Raw genomic sequence first — 27479 nt, forward strand, 5'->3', positions numbered from 1 at the left:
AACAGAATAAAGAGAAAACTGTGTGGCAGAATGGGATTATATTTGCACCATGCTGAGGCAGAGTATGTGGAAGATTAAAAAAATAGGGGCTGAGGGAAGAGGACAGGAGAAAGGGATGATTCTTGGATAATACACTTTTTCTATGCTAAGTTAGCACGATGATGAGTAGACAAGACAAAATGGGAAAAATAAAGGAATTAGTTAAAATCTTTCAGTGAATGTACAGGACTAGTACTGCTGACAATTATAAATGGCTTATTTCCCTGCCTATTTTAAATAGAATGAGAAAAGAAAGAGGCAGCTAGAACCAAGATTTGTTACTCGAATCCTAAATTATTAACAGCAACACATACAATCATTCCTGAGTTAGAGAAGTATTACAGCTTCCTCCAGACATCCAGAATAAACCAGTATCTAACAAACTGGGGGTAGTGCTAAGGGCTCATCCCCTCTCTCTAGTTCTTTTTGACCCTCCTTCATTTCCAAATTGTGTCTCTTTGAGACTGAGCTTCCTAACTGAAGTCTGTCAGATTTTCTCTGACAAAGAAGAAGTCAGAGAAGAAGGCTTGTCTCTTTCCTACCTGTTTTACAGGGGTCATTTCACCAGTAATTTCTGCAATTCCAGTTCATGCCCTGACTTTCGACAGGAAGAAGACAAGAGAGTAACAAGGAGTATGAAGGGGATTTCCAACTTCATGGTCCTATGTCTTGTAACACGCATTTCTCAGCACACAATACTTTAAGCACCTTTAATTATTTTTATTATTCTTGGCTTGTTCTTCATTTCTTTGCTGTGGATCTGAGATTAGGTCCTCAGTCCTCAAAATCAGGCTTCGCCTTTTGGATGCAATGCATACTTGGCACATGCAAACAAGTGCAATAGTATAGGCTAAAAAATTATTATTATTATTATTATTATGGAAAAATAATGAAACAATGAAACTCACCAGATGAGGGTCTGCCAGCTAGCTCTCAGAATACATGCATCCCTGCACGTATCCTAACAACATCCATTATTCCCCCCCACCTTAGGTCGGCCTTCCCTCTGACAAATATCCCTCTCTCCATCTATGGAGTTATTTCCATCCAGGGACAGGATAAGAATTCCTCCCACTAACTGCTTTTATTAACAGACATGAGCGAACCATCACAAAGATCATAAAGCTGATGTGAGCTGACTCCTCCACCCAGAAATGACCTTTCAGTGCCCAATTATTTAATGATCAGGTTGGCCTCAAAAATCAATCCTCAAGGCACTGCTACGAACAGTAGAAGGTTACAAAGGGTGAGCAAACCTTCTTTCATGTAGATCTGCTTTGCCATCAGCAGTGGAGAGGCGTTCTGACTCGGGGCTGTTCACACGGCGGTATCTTAGGGAGCGCGCTTGCGCAGTAGGGGACTCCGGAGGCACTCGGACTGGGGAGCTGGGGCAGACACCGTTTCTCTGCTCCTCTTCCACCATGCACTGAGTCTGTAGGGGGTAAACACAAAGAACCTCAGAAACTGACCACAGACTTTGATTTCCCATCCTTCGCTGTTGCTCTGTGCTTTCTTCCAGTACACGGTTTCAGCTGCGTTTTCACAACCTACACAAGCAATGCAAGGGACAATATGCCCTGCAACTGTCTAATATTAAAGCAAGGTATGGATTTTAATCATTTCAAATATTTAACTGCCTTTACAAGACGGCCTTTGCCTTTCAATTACCTTGGAATAACTAATTCAAAGGAGTTATCATGGGTTAAACTAATGCAAACACAAACCCTAACTGCTTCTCCAAGGCGTCTAAGAGCCATCTAAGAAAACTGTTATGAAAAATGCATTGTTTGTCTATATTTATCTGTGTAGGGTCCATGCATTATATTACAACGTACACACTTCTAACTTGGATGAAGATGATTCAACTAAGCCAACTCCTAATTCCAAAGGTGGTGGGTTTTGTTTGTTTTTAATTTTGGTCCTCTTTACAAAATCTTCCAGGATACTTACTCAACCACAACATCTCTAAGAGATTTCCACAGACCCAGGGTCAACAGTTTGGAGATGCAGGGACCTGAACATACTTGTAAAGACTTGTGAGCATTGAGCGTTCATAGATCTATGAATACATTTCACATGGCATTAGTGAATTTGATTTTATTTTCATTTATTATTTTTAATTTAGCAACAGACAAAGGAGTAGAAGTAGGTGACTAACACAGACACCTTCTGCCTTCCACTGTGCTGCTTCCTTCTGGAGGAGAAGACCTGTTTAGGCAAAAGCAGAGGGGCAGAATGGCCCAAGGTCTGAAACAGTAGTCTAGGGTTTGCATTCAAACATATTGTGCTGCCAGCAATGCAACATCAGGTACTACACACTGCCTCTGTGGGAGTATGCATGGAGAGTTTTTATCTCATTCTGAGGCATGCCCTAAATTCCCTTGCCCTCTGTTAATGCCAGAGACTCTGAATATAAGCAGGCCTCTCAGTAAAACGTTGCTGATCAAGAAAGCTGCCTTTGTGTGAGTACTGTGTACACAACCAGTCAATCAGTGTTCATAATTTAGCAGATCTAAATCACTCAGGCTGGGTTTGGAATAAAAAAAACAAGGAGCCTTTGCAGCTAGGGGGAATGGAGATCTTTCAGGCATTACAGGAACAGCAGAACAGATGACAGCGATTTAATCTGTAATTCATGCAGGCCAAAACATGCAAGAATGGTGGTGACAAATGTGTTTTGGAGATGAACAAAATACTGACATTGTAAATGTAAGGAAACAGGCAACTTGGTAAGATCCACAAGCAGAAAACTGGGGGAGGGTGCAAGAGAGAAGGAAGAGGCTTCTGAAAAAAAAACAGAACAAACATCTTGATCCAGCAGAGGAAGGAGAACCAGGAGGATTTAGAAAGGTCAGTGGTAGTGAGCAAGGAAAATGCCCTTAGCGCAGAAATGGGAGATGTGGGACAGAAGATCAGAACTGTGTGAACAGAGAAAAAGGATGCTCCACAATACCTCCTAGCCAGGTATTAGGGAGAAAAAACATGGCAAGATCTACTCATCACCTAAATGCAAAGAGCAGGACAAAGACAGCCAGAGTTAATTCTAGTTCTATAAGCCTAGAAAATGAAGGATGGCAATGCTGGGAATAGAAGAAGGGTGTTTTACACACCAGCTGCCTGTATCATTTTGAAAGACACAAGGGATGCCTGAAATTGCAAGCAGAGGTGAAGCTGTGTCCCTGCAGATTAAGTCTGCAGCTTCTTTTTTTCTCCCTGTGGTGATTGTGACTTAAATGAAAACTGATGCTTTATCAGAGAACAATCAAAGTAAAGAGAACAGCCCTAGCAGAGAGAAAGTACAGGATCAGACTAAAGATAACCCTCGCAGACAGAAAGGCCAGATTTCTTTTGCTTGGGAAAGCACGATGTCCTAGGCTCTATTTCATAGACTGCTGTGTAGCCACAGAGCTTGTCAGATCCAAAGTGCTCATTGCCATGCTGACTCCTCTATCTCCTTTGCCAGTAAACTGACAAGAAATAGCATATCCCTTGGCAGGAGAGTCACCTGGTCATGCTGTGGATGTTGCAGAAACCTCCCTTGCCTCTAGCTGCTGTTACGGCAGAGCTTGTGAATAAATGACAGTGCTGAGTACCCAGCCATAGCATACAGCTAGCATGTGGAAAGGACATTTAGGACTCCCTTGCACACGTCTTGGTCTGACTGAAGAGCATCAAGGCACATGGTGGTTGTAAGGAACAGAAGAACACATAGGAGTTACCAGGATTTTTCTGTAATATTCTTTTTTTTTGGTTTTATATGCTGTGGAAATAGAATTGCCCCACTCTGTTAGGCTTTTTTTTTATTATTTCATGTGCCTTCAGATGAGAACTTCAGTGAATGCGCACATTTAGTTTACCAGAGAGAGATGGAGAAATGCTTTGAACTTGGTTTATAATTCTCAGTATTGAGGAATGCTTCTGTTAATGTTTCATACAAATAACATGTTGATCCAAATTGTATGCATTGGAGAATATTAAGTAAGTTAGGTGAGATGCTTTCTTGTCCTAAAATAATCTTTCTTAATGAGACTAAGGATAGTGGAAAGAGCTATAGGGCTGAAAGAAGGCCTAACTTCATGCCTGTGTAGAGATTAAAGTGAATTCTGGTCAGACCTGAATAGCTGGTAGATTTACCATACAGTTAATGCTTTTCTACTAATATCCATTAAAGCAAGGTTTGTGAAGTGAATCCAATACACCCTGATAAATCTATGTCTGCTTGATGAAGGTTTCTCTGCTGACAGATTTTGTTTGCATCTGGTATTATGCCATGTGACATTCTGATTTTGAAATAATTGCGATCAACACAGCAAATACTAGTTTACTTACAATATGTATGTTGATCTAATAAACAAACTGGTAGATTCTCAAACATAGCACTTACGATGGAATCATCAGCTGGTAAGCCTCCAAGAAATTAGGTCACATTTGCAAGAAAGGACTGAGAAACAGCTTAAGGATTATAAGGAAAACCAGCTAAGTCTACATGGCATGTAGACTAAAAAGACTAATACGACCTTGGAATGCAAAAATACAAGAGCATTAAGTAATAGATTATTCTCTCTTCACAGGGGTAAAAACATCATTATATGCTGTTCTTAGATTGTACCACCCTTAGAAAGGAAAGTTAAAAAATTGGAAGACAAAAATTCTGCTAGGGATGAATCAAGGTTTGGAAAAATATGGCTTATGAAGACACCTCAGATTGAATTTATTTGCCCGAGATAAAAATGCAGTAAACTTTTGTTTATAATCTCCCCAAAACCAGGACATTTCTGATACCATATCAAGGACTAGAATACCATTGCCTGAAGTACCAAGATCCTACATAATGATATAATGGCTATATGAAAGATTTGCCCTAGCATTATTGGGCTCAAAAATGTCTTCTGCATAAAACCCCAAATTAATCCCAATGGCTTCCACTGTGTGAAAGAATTGTGATCCCCATTTCCACAGAGAAATTCCATGGTGGTCTTTGGTCCGTACTATGGATGCCACAGCAGTGGATCCAGGTTGCTTATAGCAGTCTATGAATTCATCGCCCTAAGACCAGCAGCCACAGGAGACAAATAAATGTTCTTTACTTTGCTGATGCTGATCCTGAGTTTGTTGCGATTCACATCTGTCTCTTCCCAAACTTCTGCCTCGTTGAAAGCGGTGTTTGGTGTCTGGCCGAGACCTTCTGCTGGCCGGCCTGACAGGATGGGAGGAGCGTTCTCTTGATCACTCAGATGTTCACCCTGTAGGACATCCTCAGTGTTCTCACGAAGCAAATCCCCAGGTACTGGAGTGACATTAACCACCCTATGGAAAAGACAAGAAGAAAGGAAATAACATTAGTACTTAGAGAGTGTGGCCCATCACACTGCCCCACGGAAATTCCTTAGCAGCTTTTAGTGTATTTTGAGGTTGAAAAAAAAACAGGCAATCTAGCATTACTTCACAACATGAAACACAACAGGAGGAATCCACCTAACATACAGTCACAATGATAGTGGAAAAGATTAGTGAAAGCATATTGGAATAGAAACTTCTTTAAAAGTTTCCAGGAGTGCCCATTACACATTACTTAGTTTAAAGCATAGTTCTCATCTTTGCACAGGCTTAATAGGCTTTGTAGCTTTTATGCTCTTTAATTTTACTATGGATTATTGGTATCTGTTCCCTCAAAAGCACTAGGACAGACCACTGAGCTAAACCTTATCAACTTCTGTTTGGACATATTTTCATCTCTGAGCATCAATCTCTGTGCACCTCTGCACTAGCACATGAAACACCCCATGAAGGTTGTGGAGTTACATTCTGGACATGAACAGCACATGCACTCTGATGTGTTCAGCTCTGTATAAAACCTCCCCACAGCAAGACAACAGCTGCCTTGCAGCAGGCACTCTCACGGAAGCTCCAGCTGTGTGCACTCCATGTAATATGCAAAACATATGGGTTCCAGTAATCCGTGCCAAAGGTCTCCAGGCATTCCTGAATGTGACTCCAACCCATGCACTCATCCCAAGTAGAAAATATGTTTTCAGGACAGAAAGGGTCTGAAGCCAAGTTCCATTACCTTAGATAGATGTTAATATACATAAAGTCAAATCAAGTAGTGGTTACGAGGCAGCTCCTACTTTCCAGGATCATAATGGCCTTTGAATCTTTCAATAATGAACTTGTTGGTGAGCTTGTTATTGGGCATGTCCATTGTTTGACCAGCATAACTGCAATACTCACCCAAACATGGCTGCGGTTTGCCTGGTGTTCTGCTGTGGTGGAGTAGAGGTGCTAGTGGACAACAAGATATCTGTACCAGCCTTCTCCCAGTCAAAGGCTTCATTTTCAGTGATGCCTCTTTCTTTCATGCTGTTCTCAAACACGGACATGATTAGCTGGAATAAATTTGCAAAAACAATTTATTCTAAGTGGCTGAGAGAAGCTATCACAAAAAAAAATGAAGTATGAGCATGAGTATGAAGTGCATCTTATAATCTAATCTCCATCTTGCCTGTAAAAAGTAAGGTTATCTGTAAAAAGAACAGATATTCTTTACGAAAAGAATGAAGTGTTCCACACAGCAGTGCACTACCCAAGGAAACGTGACATCTCCTGTCAAAGGAAAACAATCTGGATGCTCTAGGCCAACACGGCCATATGTGAGGTCTTGTTATTCCAATAATGTTATTCATCTAAATAATTCAGAATTGAGCTGACTCAACGTGAAGAGAGAATATGGTGACAAAGACATGTGACTTATGGCATAGAATTAACACTAGGACATGAATAAAAGTTACCACGAATAAAACCCCTGTTTCTTTGTATTTAAATTTCAGTTGTGTTTATCAGCATGATCAGAAAGCATTCTGCATGAAGGCCTGGAGAGCCTGCCATTTCCTACTACCTTCAGCAAACTGCAATTAAATTCCTATCTGCCACTTTCAGTTGAGCCAACCTTTTCCTCCTATTTGTGGCCTAGAACCAAAAGATCTCTGCAGCTCTCCTCCTGCAGTGGCACTATGTCTAAGTAAGAGAATTCCCAGAGTTGACTGTCAGCCAGACCAAGGGACAGGTAACACTCCTCCAGAGAGCGGAGACAGACTGGACATGACATGCCAGTTGTAGCAACTCCTTTGCTCAGAAAGGGATTTTAATTTTGTGACAGTTGAACATGATAAGACTGAGTTTCTGCTAGCCACATATCATGATGCCTCCTTTCACCTGTGGTGGAAACAGGACTTGTGTTGCTGCTGTTGGCAGGGAATTTCTTGCTCAAAACCAATTGTGAGTAAATGAAGGGTCACAGTCTTGCACTTAGCAAATGCATTTCTGGACTTAGTAAACTCAGATGGATGTATTCTCATGAATTTGCCTAATTACTAGCCTTCCTGAGCTTCCATCTGCAGCCAGGCCCAGCTGTAGCAGGGCTGAGCTCCCCCAGGAAAAGCTCAGAGATGACGTGGTTTCCTTTCAGGATGAGAAAGGTTCCCTGGGTAGCTGCTAAAAGAGGAAGTGGTAGGAACCGTAGTATTGGAGGATCTGTAAGAAGAGGGTTTAGAGGTGAACAGAATAGCACTCAGAGCTGGTAGGGGAAAGGGAAGTAGTGTGGTTACTTAATCAAGGCAAAAGGGAGACAACCATGGTGGCTAATAAGCGCGCACACAAAAATCACATACGGGTGAGGGTGTGGGAAGGAGAATTGCAAAACTACAAGAAAGAGGACAGAATTCACACAAAGAGAATAAAAACACAAGCTGGGTTAGCAGGGTAGATGGAGAGAGAAATACAGCTGTGAGTGATAAAGTTTCTCTTCCTCTCTCTCTCTCTCTTTTTAAAAATAGCAATATTGAGAAAAAATGGCAGGGGAAAAAAAAATAAAGGCAAGGAGTCACTAATATAAAGGATCTGCATTGCCTTCCACCCCTAAAACATCTTTCCTGTGACACTGATAAAACTACAGATAGCAGATGCAGTTGCTTTTTTCTTCACATGTGCTGCATAATGATGGTGAGGACTCTAGGTGTATTTCACCATCCTACTCTTCCCACCCTTCACATGGGCATATTTGCCTACATTGACAATTCCAGATGCTGATAATAACAAAGCTGAAGATAAAGATTGCAGACTTCAAGGAAAGGACCACTCAGAGGACAGAGCACAGTCGCAGCAGCCAGTCCCCATCTGTCTGTCTCCATTAACAAGAGAGCAAGAAAGTAGAGGCTGACCCATTATGCCTCTTCTTACATCTTTGTCTGGCCTCTTTATAAAGCCAAAAGCATCCTATGATTTCCAGCATCCTGCAAAGCCAGAGACATCCATCAGGAGAAGGCAGACAGAAAATACATCAACTTTCAGACAGTGAGGGAGGAGGGAGCAGTAAGTGTGATTTGGTAATCAGAGGCTCACATGCAGCATTTATGCTTCATTCCCCACCTCAGAATGATGGAGGGGAGAGGAAGGATTCTACCAAAACCTCATGTTGCTGCAAAAGCAGCAAAAACTTTACTCAGTACAGAGATGGGAGCCATCAAAACTGCATTGACACCAGATCAAACAGATGGAATACTGGAAGACTTAGGAATGGAACAGAACATTACAACTGCAGTGTATCACTTGTGGGATATACACATCTTGAACACGCAATGCTGGCAATTCCCCACCTCAAAAATGTACAATTGGAAAGGTTCAGAGGAAGATCAAAGGTGTGGAAAGGCTTCCTTCTGTGCAAAAAACAACTCAGTAGACTTCAGTATGGGTAAAAGAGTAACTGCAGAGCAACACCGAGGAGGTTTGGAAGATAGTGTGTAGCTGGGAAAGGGGAGAGAGGAGTTAGGGATCTCGTGTCCGGAGTTATATCCAAGATGTAAAATATAGAGACATTTTTGGATAAGGAGACTCTTGAGCCTCAAGGATCTTTGATCCTTAAGTTTTGAGAGTTTTTGAAACATCACTGAATGTTCATTCTTTTATGATCTCACAGACAACACTGTTGGAGACATGCTACAAGGCCAGAAAAATATCTTTTCCAAAACAGTGCAGCTGCCCTTTTGTAATAATTTCTCTCAAAGGGAAGAACTTGGAGATTGACCAGAACTGAACAGCAACATTGAATATTAAACCTGTTCAGCGATAGGTCAATATTCAGAATCCTAATTCTCACCTGGTGATTAGTATGTATATCTTAAATTGAAATATAATAAAGGGCTAAGAAAAGAAATAGTAAACTGTAACTTTAAATTGCATTCATATATATTTTATTCTGTTTCCTTATTTCTAATCTTATCATTCCAAATTTTAAACCAACCATGACTTCATATCTGAATAGACATATTTTCCTCACTTCCTTAGCTCCTCTGAGTGTCTGGTACTGGTGTCAAATTCAGATGCCATCTGATATATTTTTTAATCTTTCTCAGTAATAAATCCAGGTAAGTGAATATACAGGACACCTCTGGAGAATTTGCTGGCTGGAATATACCTCCAGTCAAGCTAGAAGAATCAGAGTTCAGCACTGAGCTACAGGTGCCAGATTTTTGTGGAGTTCCCTTTTATATGCTTCTTCCCAGAGATGCACCTGCAAGAAACTGAGGGCAAGGAGACAATTCACAGCTTCTGACAAATCCCCAGCTGTGAAAAAAGCTGTTCAGGATTTGTACTGCACTAAAATGGTCTGGAAACACCTCCTTCCATTTCTATCTCAAAGATGGCTTTTCAGTACAGTTAGGACACAATTATTTTATACTGAAATAGAATGATAGGAGGATGTAGGTTCAAAAGGAGCTTTCTAATCCAACCATCTGCTCAAATCAGGGCTAATTACAAAGTCAGATCCAGTTCCTCAGGGCCTTGTCCAGTTAAGTTTTGGAAATCTTCAAGGATGGAGATTCTACAGCTTCTCTAGGTACCTGTTCCACACATAACAAGCCTCATTCGCAATTTTGCCCCTAGCTCTAGTCACAATTTCTCTTGATGCAGCTTGTGCTGCCTGCATTTTGCTGTATGCCTCTGAGAAATCTGCCTCAATCCTCCCTTCAACCCTCCTTGAGACAGTGGAAAGCAGCAATTAGATCTCCTCTTGTCTTTCCTGCTCCAGACTAAATAAATTCCAGTCTCTTCCTTCAATTCACCTCCAATTCATCCCTCTCCAGCCCTCCATCTTAGTTGCAAATGTTATACTTCCACTGTACTATCCAGAAAGTGATTTTTTTCCTGAAAAAAACTTTTTTTTTTTTTTTTTAATGAGTTGTGGTTGCTATGCTGAACATGTACGTGGCTAACATACAAAGCCACATCTTCCCACTCATTTGATGCACTGTCAACAGGAGCAGTCACTCAAAAGACTGCACAGATCTGCTCGTAAAATGTTGTTTTCATCGCTTTGGCTTTAATGTGGAGAAAAAAGCACTGTGATAAAGGGCAACAATCAAGTTGCTTCAGTTATATTGTGTTAGCTGAACTACCATAATAGATCACATACATGCAAATAGTGCATGGAAGAAAAAATGATAAGATGAATATTAAAGAAAGGTTATAATAGCTCAGGCCCACATAAACCTGCAAGAAACCAAAAGCATTGGTGTGCACTGCTGAGCAGTTGGCACAGGCTCTCTGCAGACTTTGGCAAGCTGTGCTAAAATTCTGCCACATTTGGAGTATCTCGCAACATTTATGGTTTAATGAAAACCAGAAATACTCTGTTGCTTGGGAAGAGCTTTCTGTTTCAGACTAAGCGCTTATTTTGGGCAGGGTTAGCAAGAGGGTGAGACAAGGAAGAAATGTACAGTCCAACCTTTTTCTTCTGGTCCTAGAAAAGGTATTCATCAGCCTGATGAATGTGCATGTGCATGGAAAAATTAGAAAAAAACAAATGCCAATCCAGACCGCCGTGCTGGTAACAAAGAAAGGCTCCTACCTGATAGTCTGGCTTAGTGAAGTAGTCCAGGCTTGCAATATGATCCAGAAACAGGTGGAACTCTGAAGGCATGTGTTTTAGCAGCATTCGGTGTTCATACTTTTCTTTTATCATGCCAACTTGTTCCTGAAAAACAGAAAATAGCTCAGAGTCAAGAATCTCTTTTATTGCTTCATATTCATACTTCCTCGGTCTTATCATTCCTGGAATACCATACAGTCCAGGAACACAGCTGCTGCTTAGACACAGCACTGTATCTAGGCACTTCTCCCGTTTTGGTATCCCTAGCACAGTGAGGTAGACCACTGCAGGCAAAGGCCAAAGGAGAATCGTGAGTCAGAAACACTCTTCAGAAGCTGTCCCTTCAGCAGAGCCTTTGGCACAGGTAACATATTTCTTTCCGCGATTTAATTCTCAAGCACAAAGTACTTCCAAGGTAACATGAACAGTTAGCTTTATTCTGTTCAACTTTCTTGTTGCAATTCCCATTTGGCTTGTTTTTCATGGCAAAGAGTTATCCTCCCTCCTTTCTCAAGGCTCTGCTTATTTCTCAAAAGGACAGCTCTGATGCAGTTTTTCCACTTTTGTGCTTGCTTTACAAGAACAAAGTCAAAGTTGCTTGATCCAACATGATTAACTATGTGCATAAGAAAACATCTATTCCAAACAAGACAAGCTCTACTCTGTGCGTCACAGCACACAAAAGCAGGTTAGCACCTTGCAGCAAGATCTGATGAAAAACAGGCTCCAGCTTTACTTCAGCAGAAAGCAGCACTCAGCTGCAAAAAGAGGAATAATAAGAGTCATAATAACAAAATATAGCACCCTGTCTTAAGCACAGACACTGAGTTTCCTACCTTATCTTTGATCTTTCGCCATGGAAGCTGACCAACTGCAAACTCCACCAACATGTAAAAGAGGGACCACAGATCATCATGTCTACCCATCTCCTGGAGAAAAGAGAGACGAAGACTGAGGAGCAAAGTTCCATGCTGCTCAGTGGTCCAGGTGTGCTCTCCAGATGAGCTACCTCATTTTAAAAAGCAGGAAGAGAAGTCATACTTCCCATTACATGATCAAATAAGCCAGATTAAAAATTTAAGATGCAAAATCAAGCACTTATTAAATGGGGCAATATCGATACAGTCACTTGAATAGCTTCATCTGTTTTCCTTGTGAATACAATAGGAAAGAGTTTTTTAATATTTAAAACAGAACACTAGTTTTCCATAGGACTTTCCCTCACTCAGTGTACAGCACATTTATTAATGGGATATGGTATGATCTAGATTAAGAAAAAAAGCACTTGTATGTAGAAAGTCTTTTTTATTACTGTTTCTAAGCAAAGTATCGTTCCAACTCTTTTCACAAGACAGCATTTACTCAAGGGCTTTATTAAAACTCTCATCACCACGCACCACAACAATTTACAGATTTGTAACTTCTCCACATACCATTCTCTTCCTGCTCTAGCAAATACAAAATTGAAACATGAACATGGGGATTAAGGCTGAAATTGTCAAAAACACAGGACTTCATTTTTTGGTGCTCAGCATATCTTAGAACAAGATTTCTCAGAATAGCATGTGTTATGCAGCAATTTTTGTGCCTAAATATACCTTCAGCTGATGCCAGCTACAGCTGGCACTATCCAGCTCTTCCAAAAATCACACTTTAGGTTTCTCAGTATCCCCCAGGAAACATAAAGAATTTATGATGGCATTCAACTTCCCTCCCTTTATCACACTTTCCACCTTCTGCAATAATTGACATCTTGCAGCCAGCAACTTCTTTCCCTAAAAAGACTTGAAATTTCCTGATATGTGCCAAGTCATGCTACAGACTCATCCTAAATAAGACTGAATTCAGACAATTGCTAAGGGATAGCAGTGTATATACTAGTCTGAGGCTTACCAAATCTCAGACCTCTTCTCAGCAAGAACTGAGCTGGTTTTGCTATAGTTTTCCTGGAAGTTCAGCTTCTAGCAGATTCCTCCCATTAAATATATTATTTTCAAACGTAGGGAATTTACAAAGAGGCTCTTTAAATAGAGAGCACTGGGTCTTACAAACATTTGTAAGTAGGAAAGGAATTCCCTAGCACATCCAAGGAATCTGAAGTACCATGTCCCCCAGGAGCCCGAAGCAAACTATTTGGAGAACGTTTTTGTTGTTGATGTTTATTTCTTAAATCCCACTTTATGGAGAATTTTATTTAACATTGCCTTCCATATAAACACTTTTCATGGCATACTAGAAAAATTAGAATCAACAAAGATTATGTACCACAAAGATTATACACCTTAGCTTGCACCAGCTCAGGCATTTGCAGGACCCTCTGCAAGCAGAAAACTAAAGTGGGACAGTTTACTATTTATTTATTTATTTAATGTGTATGTCTACGTATAAAACATACACACAGACATATGTTTGTGTATAGCAAGTATTCTTTCAGAAGATTGAGTTTATTTGGCTTGCAGAAGGGTCCAGTAAGTGCCAGGACCAGGAAAAAGGATGGGACTGTGGTGCTTGTGGCAAGGGAAGAGATGAACAAAACACTCTCTCTTCAGGTAACAGCACCCTGCTCAATTGATTACAGGTTTACAAATAGCTGAGCTACTGTCCCAGTCTATAGATGAGACTGTAAGCAAAAGCTCCAAGAATGCTTTTGCTATGTATAGAACAGTGCAATGATTAGAAACATGATATCAATGCTGAACATACACAATACCAATTTACGATTACAAATACCCTGTCTCAAAAAGCAATAGCACTTAGGATGCTAGAAACCTGGAGATAAGGCAGGAGGGATGTTAATTCTCATCTGGCAAGCACTTAGCAGCAGAACCAGAGGACTTATGTTTCACTGCCTATGTAGGAAGAATTATTGACACAGGACAAAAGTGTTTTGAGAAAAAATGGTGGATGAGACTGATAGAAGTGTTTAGAATGAAACAGGCCAGACACTGGAAATAATGGCTCTTTTCAGGGAAAAATAAATTTGACTTTAACTAGGTTGCTTTTAACCTGAGACCATGTTGTTAAGAACAAAAATTCCGGGTGTTGAATGGATTTGGTGACCCAGCACTTCGCAACTCACAGCCAAGTTATACTTGAAATTAGCACGCAGCCTGGCACTTAACATGGATTGCCGTTTTAGTGGGATTTTTTCCCCCTTAAGCATGTCTGACAATGCAATAATTACAATTATCAAATTTACCACCTAGAGAGGATCCAGTAACTGAATCATAATTACGATTTTACAGTCAACAGCCTTGACCTTCTAATGAAATTAGTAGGATTTATTAATTTCTGTAGGCTGTAAACCAGAACTTGCACTTCTTAGACCTCTCCACCTGAGAACAGTTATCCGGGGAGAAATAACCCTTTTGTTAACTCTTTATAACCCAGAAATACTCACTCGGTTTTTGTGTGCGTTCACTGAAGCATAACGGACTGTTCCTCGAAAACCAGCAACGTTGCGAGGCTGAAGGGAGACAACAGAAAAATCTCAGAGACAGAGCAGGTTATTTAACCCCATGTGCTAACTGCTGAGAAATTCTCATCTATACTTTTATTTCTTACGGACCCAAGGCAAAAAAAAACCTATTTATGCCTTCATCTGCTCTAGCAGCCACCTGAATAGACAGCTTTTCCAATTCTGTATTTGTATAAAAAAATAATTTTACACAGAAAGCAAAGTGATTACAGAGATAGGTTAGAACAGTAATAGTCCAGACATAGAAATAAGAACATTTTCCAGGATCTTATTTTCTTTTTAAATACCAGGACAAGGAAAAAGCTAGTAAAGAAGTGCTAGTGCAAAAAAAGAGTCAGGAAAAACATCAGCAAACCTGAGGGCAGCCTGCGTGTGACAAAAACAGGGACCCCTTGCTCTAACACAGGGATGACAAACATATGTATTTGCTGACATTGTTTGTCACCATCCTCTAGAAGACTTATAAAAATGAAGATCCTCTGACTTTTGGGGCTCTTGCCTTTTTTTTTTTTTTTCTCCCCAGTATATTCTAAACCGCGTAGCTTCAGTTTCTCTTGCTCAGATTGTCTCGATCTTCATGTACCCAGAAGTGAAGGCTTGATAAAGGCACCTTCAAGAAGAAGGCAGTCCTCCTTTGACTATTGCTCACAGCTGGAGGCTTCCTCTGTTCTGGGGGCTGAGCAACACCCCCAAATCTTTCCACTGCTGCCTCCACAAGGACACTAAGTCATGTACGCTTACTTACTCTGTTCTGAAAAATGTGCATTTAAAGAATGACATCCAACAAATCCTTCCAGCTTAGCTAGAAACACCAGAGCTAACTACAATGCTTTCAAAATTCACGTGGCAAAACAAGGTTCAGGCCCAGGCACCTTAATGTTAAGCATGGGCAAAGCACTAGACACTGATAATTAATATGCTACTTTGGCAGAATTTTGAGCATATTAATAAATAATCTACTTGGGTGAGTTGTTCCACTTAGGTCAGTTGATTTATGTTTGTTGTTTCAGCTGTGCCTATGTTTTCAGAGCTAAGCCTTAAATTTGGTACTTTTATTCTAGGGCACGCTTCTGTCAGTTTAAATGCACACAATTCAGTCATTTCCCTCTGGCTACGGGGAAGTTGCTCTGAGTTTCAGTACTTTTACAAAGACTACAACTTGAAATGCATTTTAAACAAGCAACTATGCTGCTAACACACATATGACTGGTATGTAGTGCAGCTCCCAAGTTACAGCGACTCCAAACAAAAAGTCACACTCCACATGGAGAACACACATGCATATGCCATGTACTTAATGCAGCATATAACATTGCAGTCCACTAGCTTGAGCTATTAGCTACTTATTTAGCAGCAGGCAATAGTCAAGATATTATTTCCATGACCACACACCTCTTTCCTCACTGAGCATACATTTCAGATGCTTACTGACAAATTACTGCAAAATATTTTTCAGTAATCCACCGAATTTGCTGATGTAAGTTTCTGAAAAGCAGAATAATGGCCACTGGAACACGTCTGCTGGAATCACCCATCACTGTAAATGTCCTCTGCGTGTTAAAAAGCAAGAGGACATTCCTCTTTGCCTTCGTGAGTGTGGAAACTCACGTGAGTGTGAGAGATAAAACAGCAGCAAATTATGAACAATTCTAGTGTATAATCTGTAGGGCTTTCAGAACAAATATTCTTCAGTCTCTGCAGTCCAGGGGAGTTTATCTTTTATGCTTTTTTCCTACTTCAGTGTCCTCAGATATCAAATATAAATTTGTATATATAGAACCAGGTACTACATTTTAGTTTGGTTGGCAATGTCTCTGAAAATACTTTTTAGATCAATACTTACTATTTGTGGCACAGTATCTATACAGTCTTTAATTAGATCTATTCTGAAACCAACTCCTGGGCAGTTTGCGGATGTATTCCCCTCCTCTTTCATTAACAAAACAAACGTCCACCCACCATTTAACTGTACATGTACATCTCTACAAGAGCCAATATGAACCAGTTCATCAAGCCATTCCCCACAGCTGAATCCAATGGGCTGTCTCTCCAGTCCTCTCTGATATACTGCCTCAGTGAAGGGACACTGCTCAAACTGAGCAAGACCATGCAATTATTTTGACTGGATATTTAGAACTTTGAACAACACAGGCAGACACTAACTGTGTTAATAGCTTTTTTCCTCCTAAAGGTTTTCCCTCCTTTTGGCTGTATTTGGCTGCCCTGCCAGTCACAAGGCAATTAGTCATGTCTTTTGACTGTCACTAATCAATGCAATCAAATGTTTCCATTACTGTAGAGAGCAGGAGAGACCTTATTTTTCATCCAAACAGTTCCTGCCTCAGCACTTGCTGTAGCTCATGCTGTATACTCAACTGTTACTGACTTCTTTTCTGAATTCATCAACACTAATTTGTCAGATGATTTCTTTACAAACTTCATTTCTTCCCATGTAAAAAATTTCATCCCACCACTGCATTATCCAGCAGTGGAGGATACCCTGGATAAAGCATCACAGCCATCCAGATCTGTCCACACCTGACACAGAACTGAAATTCTAACAGTTAGGAACTTCAGATTACGGAATCATGCATAGAGCAATTGATTTGAACCCCCAAAATTGTAAGGTAAAAAGCTAGAAAGCTGAAGTACAATTTTTTAAACCATACATTATTTTTATTTTTTTTATTTTTTTCCACATCAGTGTTACTATGAAAAATGTTACTCAGGATAAAGCTTGTCTCTTCCTGAATTCAGATTGTGTCTAGCACACAAGCAAAAGTAATTTATTACACAGAACTGTCAGGGAGATGACAGATATGAAATATATTGCATTGTGTCAGAAGCAAGGTTTAAAATGAGTTTTAGCTTGGGAGAATGTGTTAGACTAGTACTGTAGAGCAAAAATTATATTCCTTTCATATATTGGCAACGCTCACTACATCACAAAGACAAAATTTGGTAACAAAATTATGTACAGAGTGGATGTATCGTCTGCAATTGCCTGCTGTCTTGCACCCATCAGCTTCTTCTCATTCTCCAGTTCAAACACGGATGATCATCTGTATTTTAAGGGCCAACAGTGTCTTCCTTATGATTCAGATGAAGTCTGTCTTTCCTATATATGCTCCCCTTTCTTCAGGAGCATTCCTGTTTCATCATGATTCCGGATCCCTGCTCCTTATACCATCTTCTTACCTAGACATCAAAACTTTTCCTCTTGCCTCACTGGTCTCTAGATTGCTACTTTGAAGGTCCTGTTCTTCATCTCCATTTCTAAAAGCTTACATTTGAGTGCCAAAACTTTCCTCCCGCCATTTCTTATGCCTGTGGTACTCTCAGAGAACACAACCACTGGTTCCTCCCCAGCCTTCTAGAAGCCTGCGCAAACATCTCATGAGATCCACCACCTTTGCCCCTGGCAGGCCTGTTGTCATCTGGGATCATTAACCCAGCTGTCATGGAAACAGGAAAGGAATTTCCAGCAGTAAGAAAATGAAGGGAGAGTTAGCACAGACTGAAGAGGAGGTGCTAAGGGGAGGGAGGAAATGTCACAGATCACAGCAAGCACTTTGAGATGCATCTTGGACTGAAATAACTTGTTGGAAAAGTTGGAGTAAGAAGGAAAAGTGAAAGGAAGCTGTAATTAATCAAAAAGCACGTATCTTTGTGACTGCTAGGAATTTCCTGCTCCCAGCAGTTAGGCTTACAAGGAAATACATCTACATTTCTTCTGTAGAGACAAATTCTGCATCTCTTACATGCATTTTGAGTCATTAAACAGCAGTACTCTGTAGAATCATTAACAGCAGCAGCACATTTTGTCCCAGTAGGGAGTTAGAAAATGAATAAATAGAGAAATCCAGAGTCAAAAACGTCAGATGACAGAACTCCCCTCCCCTCGCCTCTGAAACCACAAAAAGTGACAAAACCACAGTCTCTGGCACTGCCCAAATGTCTGCCAGCCCCTCAGGCAGAATCCCAAATACTCTAGGCCTCTACAGCACATTTAGGTAGCTGTCAGGATCCTGCTGAAAAACAAACATATCATGAGGGAAAAGAAAATCAGGTGTAATTTGGACTTCCATATATAACAAAAGTGCAAAACAAAATGAAAACCCAGAAGCATGATGATGGCTCACTCACAACTCATAGCAGAGATGGTTACGAGCAGCGGATGGGAAGCCAACGCATCAAACACAGCCTCAAAAGAAGAGCCCAAAAGAACTGTAAAACAGAGAGAAACCCAAAGGAAAACATGATAAAAAACAACAAAATGAGGAGAAAAATTAAACAGAAATAAATTAAAAAACAATTCAATATTGCATCCCTTCAGAAACCTGGGCGTCTTGTTGAGCTGTTGTCACCCCCCAGCATCCTTCCCAGCGCCGCTGCCTGGCGCTGTATGTGGTTTAATTTAGACACAAAACTTTGAGCAAGCCTGTGTGGTTTGTGAGTGCTCTGTAAATGGTGAGAGGGGTCCCTCTAGAGACTAACTTCCCCCGATCACATACCACACACTCCTAATAGAAAGTATAAAAAACAAATTTGAGAGCACAGATGCATACAGGTTCTACTGTGATTTGCCTCCCTAGAATTACCTCCTCTGCTCCCCAGTCAAACAGACTGATATTAGTAACCAGCAAGGGGATTTGCTCTCTTCCATCTCCTGCACTTTTCACCCAGGGCAAGTTCTAACATCAGTGCTTTAGTATCTAAAAGCTAAGAGAGATGTTCCCTTCCCTGTTTGATTACTTATGGGTTCCCACACGAGATTTCTGTTTATTTCTGCAACCACCACCTTGCCTCCTCACCAGTCATCTTCTCACAGTCACTGGCTGGCCAACTTCACAGGTGTTAAAGCTGCCAAATGCAGGCAACTTCCCCTTCCCTGATGCTTGCTGCAGTGCCCTGTCCAGAATGCTAGACCTCCGCCACCTGTGGTGGGCTGCAGAATGGTGGTTTGCAAGAGAGCAGACCGAATATCAGTGTTGCTTTTAAGCCATGTGAACAGACATTATCTTAACGCGTGAATTACACAGCATGGAAATGCAATGATCACCCTGATCAGAGGCAAGAGCTAATATTATAACGGACCTTAAAACACAGTTCAGGAAACTGAAGAAAAACCTTGGCTGAGATATACATTTGCCAATAGAAATCAACTCATCAAAAGCAATCAACCCAACAGAGCTTCTTATTTGAATGTCACCATTCCTCTTATCAAAAAATGTGCAAGTTCTATGAATTCTGCAGGTTCTGCAACAAATTTAGTTTTGAGAAAGTCACTTAGTAGTCCTGGAGTATTCTTTCCAAAGCAAAAGACGTGAAGGAGATGAGTTAAAAGGCTATCTTTTCTTCTTCATTTTAGGAGAACTCAAAATTTCCAATGGATGTAAACACTGAAAACAGAGAAGTGATCATTTTGTCTTTCTGACTAACAGGCTAAACACATGATTTCTGCACTAGAGCTTGGATTAAGTAGCACAGAATATCCCCATGGAAAGCATGGGAAGTGCTAAGTAAGAAAGATAAGGTTTCCACACACTATTTATTACACAGAGCAGGGAAGAGAGCGAAATGGAAATGTACTGGAGAGCTGTCAAGAATTAGACACATCTCACTTAGGATTTACAGCTCTTAATGCTTTCCTGGAGTCAGGTGGAGGAGACGGTCCTTTTCAAAGGAGGCAGAAGACAAAAGACTGCTGTGGCAATCACTCGGATACAGGAGAGCTAAGTCTAACCTCCCCCATTCCCAGACAGACATGAAAATCACACCTCCCTCCTTCCAGAGTGCACCCACACCTGTAAGCTACAGGACGCTTTGAGATGCAAGTCTGAGAACATCCATGTCAGAAGGGATCCATTTCACATGGAATAATTTAATATTTATTACTGAGAAAGAAAGTGTGTGACAGGCACTCTGTAACCTGGCAGCAAACACACTTACCTGGCATAGGGGAGACTTGACCTGCAATCCAACTCAACATTCACTTGCCCAGGGAGCGAAGCCCCTGTTCCCTCACCACTGGGCAGAGCAATAGCTTTCTTTTCCTCCTTCTGTAGTTCAATGGGAAGAATAATCAGAGCTTCAAGTGGAACAGCACCAGTCAGAAAGGAAGGAATGACACATTCAGGTGTTTTGAAACCCCCTACAACATGGCAGTACTCAGAAATGGAAAATAGGATCTCAGTGCCCTCCAGGAGTGTATAGGATTTGAGCCTTGACTGCTCCCTTTTCCCTCACCCCTGTAGTACAAGAGCTCTGACTAGAAAGCTGCTACAAAAAAATAAAACCATCAACAACCTGACAGAGGTGATCTGAGGTCACCGTCACTGCACCAGGGCTTCCAGGCACAGAAAGCAAAAAACCAGCAAGTTCTAATGGACAAGATACAAAAGTCCTTGCTCACCAACAGATTTTGAATCAGTACATTTAAACTGCATAGGCTTTCCATAGTTGCAATGTTTTAAAACAGAAGACAAACTCCCTTCTTAAATCCAAAATTTGGTACTCCAACAACAAGAGTAACAATGAGGACCTGTATATAATTTTCTATATTGTCCTGTAGTTTTAATGTTCTATAACATTCTGTAACTAACTCACTCCCACAGAAATGGCACTTTCATAATACATTAATTGTGCAATGTTTTTAAGACATAGGTCCGCTTTTTTCCTTCTTCCCATCTCTATGTGAATTAATGTGACTATGCTGTGCCATCAGCCTTTTCTGCAATTACCTTTTTCACAATATAAAGACAAAATTACGTCCTTTCCTAAGCTAATATAGCACTTTGAGTACTACAGCTTCACAGATCTGTTTATTCTACTGAAAAGCTGTTAATCCTATCAGTAACATTATACTCTTACATACATTTCAAGTAAAAAGTACGTATAAAAACTACTGGACTTCTATGTTTCAATATTTGGGGTCGTAGGATGCAGGAGTTAACATCCTTTGTGTTATTTTATAGCTCACTTTCCAGCAGGGAGAAAAACTACTCTATAGCAAAATGTACCATACTCTCCTCTTCTAATACCTTGCTCACTGCAGTGAAGGCTATTTTTAACACTGTGCACAGACACTTGGAAAATAAATACATCAATTAGCTGACACATTTCTGCAGCCTTCATCATGCTCGTCTACACAGGCTACGCATTGCCCTGCCCACAACCTCTCCTCTCTACCCACCGAATCACAGAGCCGCCCTCGCACATGCATGGTATTTTCAGCAAGGCACTGCAAACTACTGCAGTGCAGTCTGAGCCACGAGGAGACCGAGATCTAATCAATGGGCTGCAGCTGACTAAGCTAAAAAAAAAAATGCTTGCTGAGCATAACAGCTCAGTGTCAGATCCTGCAAGCAGAGAGAGGCTCATGGAAAAACATAGCAAAGCCTCTCCTCTCCTCTGTTCTCTAATAAATAAGACCAAGTTGCTAAAAACCTCCATCACTTTCAATTAATATCCGTGGAACCACGGAGAATGTGTTGCTGAAGGCAGGGTGTCACAGAGAGGGGAAAAGCATAACGCTGTCTGCATGGCACATTAGCGACAAGCCCAGCAGACTTGAACAAAGACCAGTAATGATGAAGGAGTTATTGTCAAAAAAATGACCTATATTAGCACTGAAGACCTTCATGACTCCACACACCTCCAGCATACAAGCACAGGCTGCTCATCATATTATCTGTCATGTCTCTGTTCCCCTCCAAGTTCAGATTTTCTACTCAGCCCTGGTTCTCTGTATTGAACACACTCTGCTGTAAAAATGAAGGTGAGATGACGATTTTTCTTGTACGCTTGCTGCAGAAGATACTTCCAAAAATTTTAAAAGACAACCTTTCAACCCATTCTCTATCTTTTTAGCTCTGTTGTCTAAAATATGTCTCAGCAATGAGTGCTTACAGTTCATTGCTGCATTGCAAAGGTCAGTTGTGCAACTGGGACATTACAGGGAATAAGAAGACTCTTCTCATCTCTGCCTCAGTCATGGCAGAAGGCTGTATTTAGAAGAAATGATTAGTTTCATAGAAAAGGTCCATGTATTCCATAATGTCAAATTTGTTATGGACGGTCTTGGGATTCACCCCAAAATGAACATTTTCATGGGAGGGGGGCAAAAAAAAAAAAAAAATCACAAAGGAAAAACTAGATCTGTTTCTCAGAAAAGAATCCTTTGCATCTGGAAGCAGTTATTAACTGGAGCTGAAGTAATAGTTACCCTCCATAACCCATGTCTTCTTAAACAGATCTCCAAGCCTTCCATGACTGAAAAACTGAGAAATGAACAGGTTAAACAAATGCCAGCTTCAAACTGTACCACCCCTCCTGGATGGGAACCCTCATGCTGGTAAGAAAGCAGATCTCATATCAGCATAATCTTATCAAAAACTACACTCCCCTGCCACCAAAGTTATGTAATAGCACAAATCCTGGGAAGATCCTGTGGGGAAAAGGGTACTGGAGGGGGCTGCATAAGATTGAAAAAGAAAGGATAGCGGCCTTGGATGAAGCAATGGTGTTGCTTTAAGTATTAAAGGAAGAAAAAAGTACTTCCTACATCTCAGTAGCCTGGACAAAGTTCTGACTGACCCTAGATGACACTGCTCCCAAGCTACCTCCCCTCAGAGTCTCCACATTTCCAAATCTTCTTTTCCATACAGGTAAAAACGGGGTGCAAAGGTTCTGGAGGAACACCATCAGGATGGAAGGCAACATCAGTTCTTTCACGTATCTCTATTTTTTAAATGTTTCTAAACAGATTTTATATTTACTCATTTTCCTGCCGCTGAGCTAGCTTTCTCACAGTCACTCACAAAGTGAAGCCCCTATAAATGCCTCAGAGTAAAGGGGCTAAGAAGTAAAGCACTCTAGAGCAAATTCACAGGTGGCAGAGATGGCCCAATACCTGCAACTGCTACTACCATCGTCCTGTGATCTATACAAAGATATGTTCTTTGCAAGAACAAGGCCAGCAGATACTCAGACTACCTCAGATTAGTCCCAGGGTCTGAAGTTTTCTCAGGTTCAATATGAAAACTCTGAAAAGCCATCCCCATCTCATCAAGTGTCACCACAGTGACCTTCGTTTTGTCCTGTATTCCTTTCCTGATGACTTTTGCTATTTAAAGTATCATAGCTTCACGAAGACATAGATATTCCACAACATCAAGGTTTCACTTATCAGCTCTACTTGTCAGCTCAGAGGCCACTAACCAATATGGGAATTGGAACTGTTTCCCTCCTAAACACACCACGAGCATCACCTTTCACACTTACCTACTCTGAATTTCATCTGCCATTTTATAACCTCCTCCCTGTATTTTATAACAACCTTTGGCATTTTTTCCAGTGCAGTCCTTTTCTTTATCACAGCACACACCGTGTCATCGCTGCTATTTAGACCAGTTTCTGCCCTGCACGCATACTCATCCAGTGCATACTATGTGTGGCAGCAAGTGATGCCTCAAGAACAAATGCATCCCTTTACTGGGATTTATTTAGGTTTATCACCTATTTCACTGACTATCTTGCTCCTATGTAACCAGAGAGAACAGAGGCTCTCTTACTCCCTTCTCAAGGCTTTATAGTATTTTACAGACTGTTATAACATTTATTTTATTCTTCTTCTTCCAGGTTCTAATTACAATCTTTCTGATTCCTCTCCAAGTGAGCTTGTCATTACTCTCTTCTGAATACTGTTTAGATCTGCAATACCCTCTTTAAAACTGGATGGGTGGTATCATATGCATTATTAACTCTGTTGTCTCATCTGGTTTTGTAAAAAGGCACTAAAGTTTTGTAGCATTCTTTACTCTGTTCCATATGGACCATAACAATTGCTTCACTGGCTCTATACATCTCATCTGCTATCCTGCCTCCAGCCCTAAAGAAGTTGCTTCTGGATATCTACAGATAGGGTACGTGTAGTTGGGCAGATACAGTCCCCCTTGCATTCTCTCTCATTTTGGCACGTACAGTGCTAATTTGTAAGAAGTACCATGTAGTTTCACAGCCCACACAACAGAATGAATGCTTGAAATTCTCCTAAATGATGAAATCATTAGGGATATGGCTAGTTGGGATGCAACTAGGAAAAGCCTGTGCAGTTTTTCTAGGGGAAAGTAAGATCATAAACAGTGTTCTCTGAAGCACTCGTGCATATAGATGAGGATAACCTGGTCCATCCACCTGGTGCCTCTGCAGTGGCCTCATGTGTAAGACAAATGCTTTGATGCAGGTCCAGAGTTGTCAAATGCAGGAGTTCTGGTGAGGTGGGGAAGGAGATGAGCAGACTGCACAGCATCCAGAAGGGTGAACAAGAGACCAAGAGTCTTCACAGAGCCTCTGAAAGTGAGGATCCCAAACCCTTGCAATGCAAGGAAAAAGTGACAGCATGCAGCTACGTTCAAAGGAAAAATGAATGGGGACTCCCAAGAAGATGGGAGCTGGCAGCAGCAGGAGGCTCCTGCACCACACGTAGGTCTGCTATTGCAGAAGAGAGTTACCTGGGAGCAGGTGAGGAGTGACAAGGCCTGTCAAGGAGACCTCACAGCCATCTGAGCCTGATGAAAATGTTCGCACCAGGAAGCAAATATGTGTGGTGGTCACTGAAGACCCCTTCCTGCAGGAAAAGTGTGCCCCATCTGACTTGATGTCTCAGGTACTTTGTGGCTTGTTGAGAGCCTGGATTTGGCATGATAAGGACAGAGTGCCACGGTTTGTGTGTCCTTCTGACTATTAACCCATGCTGCTCACTCATGGGAGCACCAGAAATACTATCAGGGGTGACCTAGAGTATACAGACACCGACTACTGATCGGTCTGCATAAAGCTCTCCTTGGAGCAGGTGATGAGATGGTCACTGCTGATAGATAACTGATGAGCAATAACTAGCACAAGTAACATAATGGTGATTGCTACTGACTGATCAAGAAGAGAAAGTAGATGAAGCCTCATTTAGACAACTGAAGGGAGCCTTACGCTTGCAAGCACTGGTGCATGTAGGGGGCTTGGCTAACCCTGCTCTCTGCCTGGAGAGGCAATACATCTGGGTGAAGCAATCCAGCAGTTTTCTGGTGAGCACTGAACAGAACCAGAAAATAAAGAAATTAAAGCACAGATTCACAAAAAAAAAAAAGAAAAAAAAAAGATAAGAATGAACAGGAGCACTGTTTCTTTTCTCCAGTATTAGTTCATTCAACCAAATTTGGAAGTCTAAGGTTCAGAAATTCCTCGGCTACATGAATTTCTACATTTTCACCTGATGGCAAAGTACCACAAACAAGCAGGCATCTTGTGATCTCTCCCATTGAAACTTCACAGCTTTGAACAAAATTAAGATTCATTTCCTAGGAAAGGGACCTCAGGAGTTTCACAGTCCCAGAAATCCTGCTGCCTGTGACCAAGTTATTTTTCAGTAAATATGTAAGAAATATTTTTTTGGTGCTGCATACTAAGGGTAATGGACCAGGAATATTTTGTGTGCTATCACTGTCAGCACTCCCTTGAGAAATCGGAAATCTCAGGTCAGACATGCCTTACTGGTTAAGAGCTGTGATCTGTTTTCAGTATTTGTCACCTTTCAAACAGGAGAGCATGGGTACTGGGGGCTTGGAGAAATGGTAAAGAAATCAGCATCTTCTCTGGAAAATTTGTCAAGCTGCCTCTCTTTCCCTTCATTTTTCTGTCCTCACTTACAAGCATTTGAAACAAAAACCTCTGGAAAAAAATAGCTTTTTGCACTGGCAGTCTGCCCTGATTATCATAATAGCCAGCGTCCCTCCTGCTAACCAGGCTGTTGACTCTGATACAGATGCTGGAAATGCTGATGGCAGCCAAAGTAACAGACTCCAGACCAGCTGTAAGAAGCTCTCAGCACACATTGGACATCAAATGGCTACATGGCTGATACACATCTGCTCTACCTGTCCAAAGGAGTAAACATCAAACAGTGATTTCTACAACTCTCAGAGAAATATCGAGTAATGAGACTCCTGAAAACAACTAATTTTTTCTACTTGCTGACGCAGGAAAAAAACGTTGCTGATGCTTCCTTACATACTTTCTGGTTCCAACCATCTTTTGTCTCTATCCTGCCATGTGAGTTCCTGCAGACTACTGTACAGGATATCCTGCAAGAACTGGCAAGAGACAAGTGATCGGAGTGTGAGACCATTTCCACAAAAGCAAATATGTGTAATAGCTTTCCTCCAAAAAGTGGCATTTGTGCTAGCATTAGCATCCCATGTAAGGTATATCAGAGGGTCAGGGTTTCAACTAATCTCTCAAAAAATCAAAAGGAAACATTTTCAACAACAGCCTATGCTATCTGCCTGCTAAGGGGCTCCTTGTCTCTTGATATCAAAAAAACAAAAAAATATCCATACTGTTTGACATCAGTGAATTGACATAAAATAATAAATTAAAAAAAAATTGTGTCAATAAACTCTCTAGTGTATTTTGTTCAGTGGAATTGCTGGCCTTTCCCTTTTTTAAAATCAAGGGTGTTTTCAATACAGAAAACTGGCCAAAAATAAGAATGTCAAAGATTTTTAAAACAAACAAATAAACAAAAAACACATCACAACATCCTAAAATCCAAGTCCACCATCTGTATTACTGGCAAGTAATTCACAGTGTTTCAGAATAGCTAACAAGCAAGACTGAGGTTATGAATTTCGGTGGATGTAAAAATGGCAAGTATTTTTATGGTATTTTCCATAATGTAAGGTAATACATGAAACTCTAGGAAAGTGCACAGAACCTACCTGAGCAGAAAATGTCTATTAAAAAATTAGCATGACTGAAAGTTAAATTCAAAAAAAATGCATCCAGAAAAAGAGAGTGACCTCCTTCTCCTACATATATTTTATATTGTGCCTCAGAACCAAATGATGAAAAGATGCATACGGGATGATTGTATTACGTATCTGGGAATTTTACTCCTCACATATAAAAGAACTGAAAGAGAATGATGAAAGAGGAATCTACGTTACTGGCTTGAAATAATCTCCCTGGTGAAATGAAAGA

The 27479-nt window shown here is 40.8% G+C and overlaps 1 protein-coding gene across 4 annotated transcripts in view; it reads right to left on the reverse strand.

The window, feature by feature from the left end:
• Positions 1-27479, reverse strand: part of TTBK1 (tau tubulin kinase 1) — a 104059-nt gene that overhangs the window by 36936 nt on the left and 39644 nt on the right. For 2 of the 4 annotated variants that reach the window (XM_082755774.1, XM_082755773.1), the window contains exons 7-12: positions 14364-14429; positions 11800-11892; positions 10943-11068; positions 6271-6425; positions 5127-5346; positions 1296-1471 (exon numbers count right to left, since the gene is read on the reverse strand). In XM_082755774.1, the coding sequence (XP_082611900.1) occupies positions 1296-1471; positions 5127-5346; positions 6271-6425; positions 10943-11068; positions 11800-11892; positions 14364-14429 (836 nt within the window). The other 2 variants (XM_082755776.1, XM_082755775.1) reach the window with 2 other exon arrangements.

The sequence above is a fragment of the Aythya marila genome (assembly GCF_965140915.1).
Source record: "Aythya marila genome assembly, chromosome: 3".
NCBI lineage: Eukaryota > Metazoa > Chordata > Aves > Anseriformes > Anatidae > Aythya > Aythya marila.